Source organism: Herpailurus yagouaroundi, unplaced genomic scaffold, assembly GCF_014898765.1.
Source record: "Herpailurus yagouaroundi ecotype Mexico unplaced genomic scaffold, PumYag 198, whole genome shotgun sequence".
Classification (NCBI taxonomy): domain Eukaryota; kingdom Metazoa; phylum Chordata; class Mammalia; order Carnivora; family Felidae; genus Herpailurus; species Herpailurus yagouaroundi.
In genome coordinates, this window is record NW_024412429.1 from 23,066,432 (window position 1) to 23,078,538 (window position 12,107).

A 12,107-nucleotide genomic window follows, 5' to 3' on the forward strand; every position below is an offset into this window, starting at 1 on the left:
CCGCACCAAGCCCAAACCCCGTGTGGCCCTGCTCCCCCCGCACCAAGCCCAAACCCCGTGTGGCCCTGCTCCCCCCGCACCAAGCCCAAACCCCAAACTCACAGCAGGAGTTCTTCAGCCTACCAGGCACGCTGCTGTCCTGGCCCCAGTCATCTGTAGACTCCCAGGTCCTTAGAATCCTTCAGGATTTCAGCCCTAGCTCGCGATCACTGTCCCCAGAACTCCTCTTAACATCACTCTTAGTGATTTGAACACCTATATTCACATTTTTAAAAATTTGCCGCCCCCTGAGTTCTTGTACTCTCTCTTCTGAGCATCTTGTGTGTTCTACCTTTGCTACCTCCTTTCTGGGTCATGCCTTAGATCCTGTATTACCAATAATTGCACTTATTCCATGATCTCAGTTTGAAGCATTATGCTGTCTCCCAAACACCTTTTTAAAACAAATTTTTTTTAATGTTTTTATTTATTTTTGAGACAGAGCATGAGTGGGGGAGGGGCAGAGAGAGAGAGGGAGACATAGAATCCAAAGCAGGCTCCAGGCTCTGAGCTGTCAGCACAGAGCCTGACACGGGGCTCGAACTCACAGACTGTGAGATGAGGACCTGAGCTGAAGTCCAACGCTCAACCGACTGAGCCAGTCCCAAACACCTTTTAAATTTCAGCTCACTCCACATAGCACTTCGGCTTCTGAAAGGATCTGTAATCCACTGATGATACCAATCTGTGACCCCCTCACTTTTTTTCTGTTCCTCAGCCCTTTTCCTTATCCAGGTCAGATTCTGTGGCTTGTCACTCCATGACATACACTCTTTCTCTGTCATACTCACTTGACTTTGATTAAAAACTCAACTCTGGTTAAATTTAGCTCTGCTCATTCCATGCCTGCCCATGGGTAGCTAAAATGTGACTAGAAATACACAGACACACATACACACACAATACCAGATTATTTTTCTTTTGGCTTTAAGGTCAACCCTTGTGTCCTGGGTCCCATCCCAAATTATCCACTCGAGGATATTTTTCTAGCAGTTCTCTCCTTTGCTCCTTATCTTCAACTTTCCCTCTTTATTAGAGCCTTCCTGCCAGCATTCAAATGTGTTATTTCTTTCATCTTAAAAAAGTACTCTTTTGACCCTTAGATTTCCAGCTACCTCCCCGTTTCTGTCATTTCTTTGATAGTAAAACATGTTAAAAGTTTTTTTTTTAAACTGGCTATCTTCAGTTCTTGCTCCAGTTTTCTCCTGCACCCACTCTAGTCAGGCTTCCGCCCCCACACTTCAGAAAATCGCTGTTATCCAAGCCCTCCATAACCCGTCCTTCACCAAATCCAGAGTGACTTCGTGGTCCGTTTTCTGAGTTTGTGGCAGCATGTGACTCTGTTGACGCCACCTCTGCTCGTTGGCTGCTCCTTCCTAGTGTCTTTTGCTGATTCCACCCCCAGTTGCCAACCATTATACTCTGAAGTGCCTGGGGCTTAGTCCTTGGGCTTCTGTTCCTCCTCTTTATCTTTATTCCCCAGGCAGTCACATCCATTTTCACAGCCTTAGATGCCATACCGATGACCTCTACAGTGCCGACCTTTTCTTGAGCTCCAGACTTACATTCGCTTTCCTGGTCAACATCTCCACTTGGAAGTATAAATACCTTAAACCTGTTATGTCTAAAACTGAGGTCCTAATTTTAAAATTTTGCTCTAAACTAGCTCCAAGCAGTCTTCACAAACTCAATTAATGACAGCTTCACCCTTTTAGGTGGTTGTGAGGCCAAAAATCTTGGGAGTCTTCAACTCTCCTTTTATATTTCACGGCCAATCCGTCAGCAAGTATCATTTTTCTCTTTGAAGTAGATCTAGAATCTGACCATGTCTCATTCTTTTAGTCTCTATTGTGTCTCCCCTGGATTATAAGCTTCTTTGACTGATCTGTTTACATCCATCCTTGCCCCTTTCATCTTTCTGCCACAAAATCTTTGAAATAATAAAGCCAGGTTATGTCACTACTACGCTCAAATTCCTCCAATGGCTTCCGGTCTCAGAGAACGAGCCAGATCTTGCAGAGGCTTATAAGGTCCTATAAAAACTGGCTCCTTGCTGTCTCTGATCTTATCTGCCATCATGCTTCCCCTCACTTTCTCTCCTGCCCTTCATGTTGCCATGTCAGCCGGCCAAGCATACTCCTGCTTGCTGTTCTCTCTTCCTCTGGATACTCACATGCTCTTCCTCACATTCTTCAGGTCTCCTCAATGCCACCTCCTCAAAGGTGGACTATTAGATTTAAAATAACAACCACATCCCTCCTTTCCAACCTTGCATGCTCTGTCCTCACCTGGCTTCAGTTTTCCCCATAGAACTTAATCATCACGTGCTTATTCTAATTTTTTCCACTACCACATAAGCTCCATGAGGACAGGGACTGTGCTCAATGCTGCGTCTCCAGCTCTAAAACAGTGATTAGCATTTTAAGATTTCAATAAACGTTGAAAAACTAAGAATGAGTGAGTTCTGTTTTGTGTAGAGCTTACTCTTACCTTTTTTCTCATTCATCGTCTAAGTCTCAGATGAAATGTCATTTTTTTTAGGCTTCTGCTCATGGTCTAATCTTTTTTTCATTTAAAACATTTTTTTAAAATATTTATTTTGAGAGAGAAAGAGTGCGAGTGAGGGAGGGCACAGAGAGAGAGAGGGAGAGAATTCCAAGCAGGCTCTGCACTGTTAGCATGGAGCCCAATGCAAGGCTCAAACCCACAAAACCACTGTGAGATCATGGCCTGAGCCTATGAGAAGTAAATGAAATGATTTGTTTTGAGAAATACCAAATAAAAGCTGTGCTATAGAGTTACCAATAGGTTTACAACCTATTGGAAATATGTACCCCCCCAATGGAGTCCCAAACTTCACTTCACTTCCTGGTTCTTCTTCCCCTCGCCATGTCGTGGGCTTAGTTTTCGCGGGTTTTGTAATGGGCATGTGCCAAAGAACTGAAGTCTCTGTGTCACCTCAAGGAATGTATGTTTGTACAAAAAGACTAGTTTTTGCCTTACGTGGGCATAGCTGACTTCCGGGTAAGGCTGTAACCTCTGTAGTACTCGGCCAAATGAGGAATTGGGAGGGACTTCACGCTAGGAGATAAATTGCCTGCTGTAACTGCTCCGACTGTGCCTGTCCATCAGACACCCGCTCTTGCAAGAATGTTGATTAAAGCCTCGCTTCACTGTGCTCAGAGTCTCTGTGCCCGTCCTTTGATTGGGTCAGTGGGCTTATTTCTTACAGAGCTGAAGTCAAGAGTTGGAGGCATTACTGACAGAGCCACACAGGCACCCCGCTGATGGTCTAATCTAAGAGGTCCCTTTTTTATAACCTTTCAATTTACTGTTCTTTCATTGTGCTTATCAAAACTCACACTTTGACATTATTTGTGTGATTATTGAATAGAGTCTTCGTCACTCTAGTCTAAGTTCCATAAGAATAAGAATTAAGTGTTTTGTTTTCTGTTGTATCCCTAACACCAGCGTCAGTACTTGGCCCAGCATTGACACATACAGACTTTTTCATGAGGGAGTATGAAGATTTGAATCAGGTGGAAAGCCATTTACTCCTGCATCTTACCTTCTTTGCTCATAATTCCCTCCTATTTCCAACTCCATGGGAACAGTCTGATGAAGAGTAATATTAGAAAAGTCTCTGGGGCGCCTGGGTGGCTCAGTCGATTAAGCGTCCGACTTCAGCTCAGGTCACGATCTCGCGGTCCGTGAGTTTGAGCCCTGCATCTGGCTCTGGGCTGATGGCTCAGAGCCTGGAGTCTGCTTCCGATTCTGTGTCTCCCTCTCTCTCTGCCCCCTCCCCCATTCATGCTCTGTCTCAAAAATAAATAAACGTTAAAAAAAAGAGAAGTCTCTTCTTTTTGGTATAGGGGAAGTGGGGGAGGGAGGTGCTATGATATTATGATTTATGATAACAAGTATATATTTGGTCTTGTCTCCATTTCTGGCACAGAGCTCCTTAAACTCTTGGAATCTCCTGAGTGATGAGAACTATACAGATGTCTTTTGTTATGTTAATGAGGTGACTTTTCCACTTCACCAAGGGTGAGGCTGGTTGCCTGGAGACTTTCAGTCCCTCCCTCCAGGAGGAGAGAGGCTGAAGGTTGAATCAGTCACCAATGACTAGTGATTTAATCAATCATAACCATGTAATGAAGCCTCCATATAACCCAAAAGCATGGGGTTTGGAGAGCTTCAGCGTTGTTGGGAGAGGGGTGTGCCTGGAAAGTTCATGGAAGCTCCATGCCCTTTCCCCATATCTTGCCCTATGCGTCTCTTCCCTTGGGCTGTTCCTGAGTTTTATCCTGTTATAATAGACTGGTATGCCAGTAAGTAAAATGTTTGAGTTTTGTGAGCTGCTGTAGAAAATTAATTGAACCCAGGGAAAAGGTTGTTGGAACTTCCCATCTGTAGCTGGTGGGTTAGAAGACCAGGTGATACCTTGGACTTGGGATTGGTGTCTGAAGTTGAGTGGTGCAGGCAAGCAGTCTTGTAGGACTGAATCCTTGACCTGTGGAATCTGACACCATCTCCACGTAGATAGTGTCAGAATTAAGTTGAATTGTAGGACACCCAGCTGGTGTTGGAGAATTGCTTGTTGGGGGTGAGGAACCCCCTCTCCAGCCCCCCAAAGACACACTGGAATTGGGAACCCTCTTTGGGTGCTTTTTACTCTACCATGGAGCTATTTTTTCCTTCTATTAATGAAGACATGGGTAAATATTTACTGCATGAAAGTATCTCTGCAAAATAATCCCAAACCTTACACATGAGGAATACCACTATGCTCTTTTCCTCCTTTTAACCAGGTACACATCCAAACCTAAACAAAAGTTGGTCTACGCCATATATCTTAAATGGCCCACATCAAGACATCTGTTTCTTGGCCAACCCATCGCTACCCCGGGGGCAACAGAGGTAAGGAGATTTTATCTTTATTGTGTCTTTAAATTGCTAACTAGCATATCCTAGGGAAAAACAGAATTAAACTTTTAACTTCAAGGAGAGCCTTACGTATGTTCCATTTATACCTCATGAGATATGGGTTTTCTCCCACCACATCCGAAAGCAGAGCATTCCTATGAAATCTTTCATAAGCTGAAATGGTGTAAAGCAAAGAAGCAATTACCATTAATTTATGTGGAAATTTGTTTGAACAGTCCTAGACCCCCACAATAACCTCTCTTAGAAGAGCTCTTCTGATCCCTTAGAACACATCTTGCTAATGGATGCACAAATTGAATGGAGACAAAGCACAGATGCTCACAGACTCAGTTCAAAGCTATGGCGGCTTGATGCTGAAATGCTGAGTATAGGAAGGAACTTGGAGTTACCACTCGCTGCTGTTGGGGTGTGCACTGCTTCTCAAACGGCTCTCTGCAAAACAAACGCTAAATGCTATTTTTACTTTTCACTTTTTTTTTGTAAAAGTGAAAGTCCTCTTTAGATTTCTTTCAGTTACAAAAATAGGTACTACCCTAGGCCTTTTATAAAAGTGAAATGGCGTAACACTGACTGTAGGGGATACCTGTAATTTTATTTTTTTTTTCAACGTTTTTTATTTATTTTTGGGACAGAGAGAGACAGAGCATGAACGGGGGAGGGGCAGAGAGAGAGGGAGACACAGAATCGGAAACAGGCTCCAGGCTCCGAGCCGTCAGCCCAGAGCCCGACGCGGGGCTCGAACCCACGGACCGCGAGATCGTGACCTGGCTGAAGTCGGACGCTTAACCGACTGCGCCACCTAGGCGCCCCGATACCTGTAATTTTAAAATGAACTTCATCAGTGGCAATGTTTGGCCAAACCTTTGAAAATTTTCTTTTCATTTCCCAGAAAACTAAACTTAAAATACATCTCCATGCGTATCAATGTAAAATAGATATTCTTTTTTACAGTTATTTTATGTTGTTCAAGTTCTGGAAGCATCCAAAATGATTCTGGAATTTATAAATAAATAAATGAGTAAAGCAAACTCAGGTTCTTTCCCAGACATCCCATCCCAGAATACATCAGAATAAAAGTAAGATGTTGTAGTCGTACTATTTTAAGGTCATTAAAAAAATCTGGAGGAAGTTAATCTAACAGTTGTAGGCGACAGATCTGGTATTGAGTTCATTTTGATGCATTTTATAGCTTGTTTTTAAGAAACAATTTCCTTGGATGTAGATTGTCCATATGCTTCTCCTTGTATCATCTTTCCACATTTCATTTCTAACACTGTGGTTGATCTGGCAGAAAGGAAGATGGAGTTCACATTTGATGTTTAATTACAGCTTAGTGGCGTGGGTATGACATCATCTTTTTATTTTATCTATATTTTGTCTGGCCCCATTAATACTGTAATCTTAAAAGTTCATGGGTTTTGTTTTTGTGTTGTTCCACATGATAGGCAAAGTTTTCTCGTTCAAAATAGCCATAGATATGTAGAAAACATATTTAAACCCATTTAGTATAAGAGTAAGGATATAAAACAATTACAGTAGTATTTGATCAGACTTATGTATTGTTGATCAGTTACTGGAAAACCTGGGGAGGAAGGGTAGCTTCCTGGATAAGGGAAAGAACTATGCAAGTCTTACATTGGGCAGATTGGTCCAGAGTCATTTTCCCTGGTCCTCTCTTCAGTGTTTTCCCTACTCTAACACTATTCAGCCTTTACAGTTCTTCTCTTCCAACTCTTGGACACTTTTACTTGACAGGAATATAGGAGTAAGACGCACGTATGCACTCATTTGGACCAAAGGTTAAAATAACTTGTGAACCACTAAATAAAAGCAAAAGCTGAGTTTCTTGTCTACAGTGTTTTAAAGAAATACCAGCTACCCTTTCGCAATAAAGTGGGTGAGTCAAAGAGATACGTGTGAAGACATTTCTGTGTATGTTTTTAATTTCAGATTAAACTGCTGGGACACGGACAGCCACTTAACTGGACGTCTTTGAAGCCAAATGGCATACTGGTAGAACTGCCACGTCTAACCTTTGATCAGATGCCCTGTAAATGGGGCTGGGCTCTAGCACTAACTAATGTGATCTAATTTGCAGCAGAGTAGTTCATGCTGCAGGTACATCGAAGACTCAAAAATATCAGGTTTCTATAATTGTAGCATATAGAGAAAGCAAATGTAAAATTGGTCAAGGAAAGTCAAATATTTAGGCAATTCAGGCCCTTTCCCCTCTTACTGCTTATGTTTGTTCCTAAATTACCCATGTAATTGTTTTACCTCTCCAGTGTACTTTGCCATTGAAGTCTCTTCACATTGAATTTATTTCCATGTGTGATTAAGAGGTGGAAATTTTTGTTTTATGGTAGCCAGGAACTGGTGGTGGTAAGGACTGAATTAAGTCTCCTGAATTGTGTCTCAGATTCCTATGTTGAAGCCCTAGCCCTCAATGTGACTGTGTTTGAAGACAGAGCCTTTGAAGAGGTAACTAAGGTTAAATAAAGTCATAAGAGTTAAGAGCCTAATCTATACGACTGGCGTCTTTATAAGAAGAGAAAGAGATGCCACTGATGCAAGCACACAGAGGAAAGGCCATGTGAGGACACAGGGAGAAGGCACCATCGGCCAGCCAAGGAGAGAGGCCTTGAGACAAACCCAACCTGCAGACACACTGGGCTCTCAGCTTTCAGGATTGTAAGAAAATAAATTACTGTGCTTTAAGCCACCCAGTCTGTGGTATTTTGTTATGGTGGCCCTAGCAGACTAATACAGGTGGCAGAGATATAATAAATTTGGCCTAATACATATTTCCAGTGCTCATAGTAATTGTCTTTTCATAAAAAAGTTTTTTTTCGGGGCGCCTGGGTGGCTCAGTCGGTTAAGCGGCCAACTTCGGCTCAGGTCATGATCTCGCGGTCCGTGAGTTCGAGCCCCGCGTCGGGCTCTGTGCTGACAGCTCAGAGCCTGGAGCCTGTTTCAGATACTGTGTCTCCCTCTCTCTCTGACCCTCCCCTGTTCACGCTCTGTCTCTCCCTGTCTCAAAAATAAATAAAACGTTAAAATAAAAAAATAAAAAAAAATAAAAAAAGTTTTTTTTCCCTCTTGGTAATAAAACTGATATAGGTTTACTGTAGGTATTTTAAAACATACTAGGGGTGCCTGGGTGGCTCAGACGGTTAAGCTGCCAACCTCAGCTCAGGTCATAATCTTGCAGTTCAAGGCCCGTGTTGGGCTCTGTGCTGACAGTTCAGAGCCTGGAGCCTGTTTTGGATTCTGTGTCTCCCTCTCTCTTTCTGCCCCTCCCCACTCTGTCTCTGTCTCAAAAATAAATCAACATTAAAAAAAATTAAAGTCATTGTTTAGATCACCATTATTACGATTTTAGTACATATTCTTTCAGGTTTTTTTGAGGGGGTGTGGGATTGGACCTATGGGCCAATTTTTGTAGGTGAGCTCATATGAGCTCCAATTTAAATTAATATATATGTTTTGGGCGCTTGAGTGGCTCAGTCGGTTGAGCGGCCGACTTCAGCTCAGGTCATGATCTCACAGCTCGAGTTTGAGCCCCGCGTTGGGCTCTGTGCTGACAGCTTGGAGCCTGGATCCTGCTTCAGATCTGTTTCCCTCTCTCTCTGCCCCTAACCCACTTGCATTCTGTTTCTGCCTCTCTCAAAGGTAAATAAACATTAAAAAAATTTAAAAAAAAATTTTTTTTTAAATGTTTATTTATTTTTGAGAGAGATAGAGACAGAGCATGAGTCGGGGAGGGGTGGAGAGGAGACACAGAATCTGAAGCAGGCTCAGGGCTCTTGAGCTGTCAGCACAGAGCCCGATGCCGGGCTCAAACCCATGGACTGTGGGATCATGACCTGAGCTGAAGCCAGATGCTTAACCAACTGAGCCACCCAGGCGCCCCCCCCCCCCCCAATTTTTTTTTTTAATTAACGAATATGTTTCCTACATTTGTCTTCAAGCAAATTGAAGTTGAAAACCTAGTTGATAATTAGGAATTCTACTCAAATCTTCCCTAAGAATGAAGCAAAATAATGAAGCAGCAATACAGATTTTAATGTAAATTTAAAGAAACACTGATTAGAGAAGTCGCTCTCCTCAACAAAAGAAGTTTAATATGGCCAGATCTTTATTTGTAGTACTGTAGGTTTCATTTGGTCACATTAATCAAATGCAGACATCTGTTTCCAAAAAATGCTTCAGGTAGAGAATGAAAAAGAATACTATTCATATTCCCTAAAATCATGCTAAAGTTGAAAACCTTTTAAAAAATTACTCATTGTTGAAGTTTCTAAAACTACCAAATTTTCAAAACCATGCTATTTACATAAATAAGTATGTTAATAGTTCTAAATCCCAATTAATATTTTATTCGAGATCCAACTTGGACAGATTTATATGATCCCAACACTAGACTAAGAAAAACCAAAACAGGAGTAAAACCCAACCAAAGCCAAGGAAACAGTGTTACAAGAATCTTATCATAAAAGTAGGGTCATTTGTTTGTTTGAAGAAAGTCATTCTGAGACTGAAGCCTGTCAACCACTTAAATTCCTATCCTGTCCATCTTTACCTTTACAAATTGATACGAAAGGGGAAAAACAAGTATTTAAGCAAATTATAGGGTTTGGTGACTTAGTAGCTATGAAGGAGCTACATGACAAAATACAGTTCAGCATTCTGAGGGGCTGATAAAATGCTTTTAACCCAACTCTAAGAAAAAATATGACCCCAAATTTAAATTTATTTAAGGCATATCTTGCTTATGTGTAAAATGTACTACAATGGGGTTTCATAACAAGGATTTAAAAATATTCCAGCAAATTCTTGGAATTATCTGTAGTATAAGGGCAAGAATTATAGTAAGGATAATTAAAAATCAGATCTCTCATTAACTATTTTAAGCCAATAGTTTTTATCCTCCAATCAAATAATCCTTTTCCCAGCATTATTAAATAGGTATAAAATGCCCTGAATTGAATTTCGGTAACCTCTGATTTTCCTTTAATGACTGGAGAAATATTGAAGGCAAACCAAACTAGGTTACTAGACTGAATAGTCTAGATATTGATATTAAAACAAAATTTTTTAATGTTTATTTTTGAGAGACAGAGAGAGAGTGTTTGTGAGCAGGGGAGGGGCAGAGAGAGGGGAATTCAAAGCAGGCTCCAGGTTCCACACTTGTCAGCACCGAACCTGATGTAGGGCTCGAACTCATGAAACGGTGAGATCATGACCTGAGCTGAAGTCAGATGCTTCACCAACTGAGCTGCCCAGGTGCCTCTAGATGTTGATATTTTAAATATGGATATCACTTTAGTAAGATTCTATCTCATTTTCTCATAGGTGTCATATACAAGCAACACAATTACTGTAAAAGTTCAGGCTATTCAAATAAATATGAATCAGGACAACAGAAGACAAGACCGATGTTTTATCTTCTGTTCAATTTTGCAAGTGAACGATCTGGTTAGATAAAATCTTCCAAGCAAATAAGTGCTCATGTAAAATTTTTATATATACACAGTAACAGACACATTTATACAAGTTTGAAGGAGAAAAAATAGAAGCAGTTTTAAGTAATCTCCATGTAACCAATTCACGGGATAAACTGATGGTCTTCATCTCCTCAGAAAAGGAGGTGCCTAGGGCAGGCTGCAGGCTTTCAGTTAGTAGGTGTCTATCTGGTGCACCCTTCGCTTTGAATTCCACTTGCTGCAATCTGCGTTTACTAAGTTGCGTAGAGTTTGTTACTATAGGGGCTGAAGAGTATTCTTCGACAATTCACGTCTGCCTAGAAGCTCAGAAGGTGATCTTACTTGGAAATGGCGTCTTTGCAGATGTAACGAAAGTTAAGTATTGAGACAAGATCATACTGTACGTGGGTGGGTCCTAAGTGAGAGTATTCTTACGAGAGAAAGAGCACAGACACACAGAGAAGGCCATGTGAAGACAGAGGCAGAGACGAAGTTTGCTGCTACAAGCTAAGGGACACCTGGGCCACCAGAGGCTGAGAGAGTCAAGAAAGCATTGAACAGTCTTCCCTATAGCCTTCAGAGGGAGCATGGCCCTGCTGATACCTTGATTTTGGATGTCCAAAATCAAGAATGGTGAGAAGAGAAATTTCTGTTAAGTCACCCAATTAGCAGTAATTTGTTACATTGGCTCTAAGAAATTAATAGTTACCAAACTGATTATGCCAGTTGAACTTGTTATCATGAGTATATAAACTGATGACGTGAGTGCGAAGAGTTGTAGTTTCTGTGAAAACTAAGGTGAACTTTGAAAAGACTCGATAAAAGTGTTGTTTTTTTTAGGGGCGCCTGGCTGGCTCAGTTGGTGGAGCATGAGACTTCTGATCTCAGGGTTGTGAGTGTGAGCCCCATGTTGGGGGTAGAGACTACTTAAAAATAAAATCTTAAAAAGTGTGTTGCTGTTTTAAAATTTAAAGATATTGGCTAATTGTGGGCAAAACAGTTCTAAAAGATTGGAGGAAAATATAGCAAAAACCTACAAGCATTCTGTATCGGTGGCTCACAATTATATAATGGAATGTAGTGCATGTGATCTGCACAAGAAGGAGTTAGGAGTGCCTCAAAGCAGACGCATACGAAAAAGGTAGAAAAGACCTGGTCCCTAGATTAAATAAGTGGCAACTAAAGAATATTTATATTTTAAGTTAAAATATCTAAGAATAAGTTTTTTTTGTGTGTGATAGATACCCTGCTTTATTTAAGTGACCTTTGGATTAACCAAACTATTGGTCCCAGACAAGAGGGGTCCTATTGTACTAGCTGAAGACACATTTGTAATATCTAAGGCCAGTTAGCTTCAAATGCATGTGGGTTTTACCTGATCATCTCTTCAACTGCCACGGCGCCACAGACGCAGGTGACTCCAGGTGAAAATTTGTCAGCTGATCAGAATACGATCCTTTTTTTTTTTTTTTTTTTTTTTTTTTTTTAACAAGGCCACACCTGTTCAGTCTCAAATATTCCTTGGATGAAATCCTGGGTTAATACTGCTGCAAGAGATGCAGGCCCTATTACATACATATTCACTAATTTTCCAAAATGCAGTTTTTCCTCCACGCTATTAGAAAATAACATCAC

General features: G+C 41.2%; 2 protein-coding genes and 1 long non-coding RNA gene across 5 annotated transcripts in view; 1 reads left to right on the plus strand and 2 right to left on the minus strand.

Annotated features, from left to right (window-relative positions):
- The window catches only part of FUCA2 (alpha-L-fucosidase 2), a 19,513-nt gene extending 11,723 nt beyond the window's left edge, over window positions 1-7,790 (plus strand). The window contains exons 6-7 of one of the 2 annotated variants that reach the window (XM_040448991.1): window positions 4,851-4,959; window positions 6,742-6,895. In XM_040448991.1, coding sequence (XP_040304925.1) covers window positions 4,851-4,959; window positions 6,742-6,795 — 163 coding nt within the window. In that variant the 3' untranslated portion in view covers window positions 6,796-6,895. Of the gene's footprint in view, window positions 1-4,850; window positions 4,960-6,741; window positions 6,896-6,936 lie in introns of those variants that run through there. The other variant, XM_040448990.1, reaches the window with a different exon arrangement.
- LOC121013364 (uncharacterized) lies at window positions 5,456-5,904 on the minus strand. Its single transcript, XR_005782661.1, has 2 exons — window positions 5,802-5,904; window positions 5,456-5,569 (listed from the first exon to the last, which is right to left on the minus strand). It is a non-coding gene; the product is annotated as an uncharacterized LOC121013364 (long non-coding RNA).
- A 4,170-nt stretch (window positions 7,791-11,960) lies between the features above and the next one.
- PEX3 (peroxisomal biogenesis factor 3) overlaps window positions 11,961-12,107 on the minus strand; it is a 34,291-nt gene continuing 34,144 nt past the window's right edge. The window contains exon 13 of one of the 2 annotated variants that reach the window (XR_005782665.1): window positions 11,961-12,016. The gene's annotated coding sequence lies outside the window, so the exon portion shown is untranslated. Of the gene's footprint in view, window positions 12,020-12,107 lie in introns of both variants that reach the window. The other variant, XR_005782664.1, reaches the window with a different exon arrangement.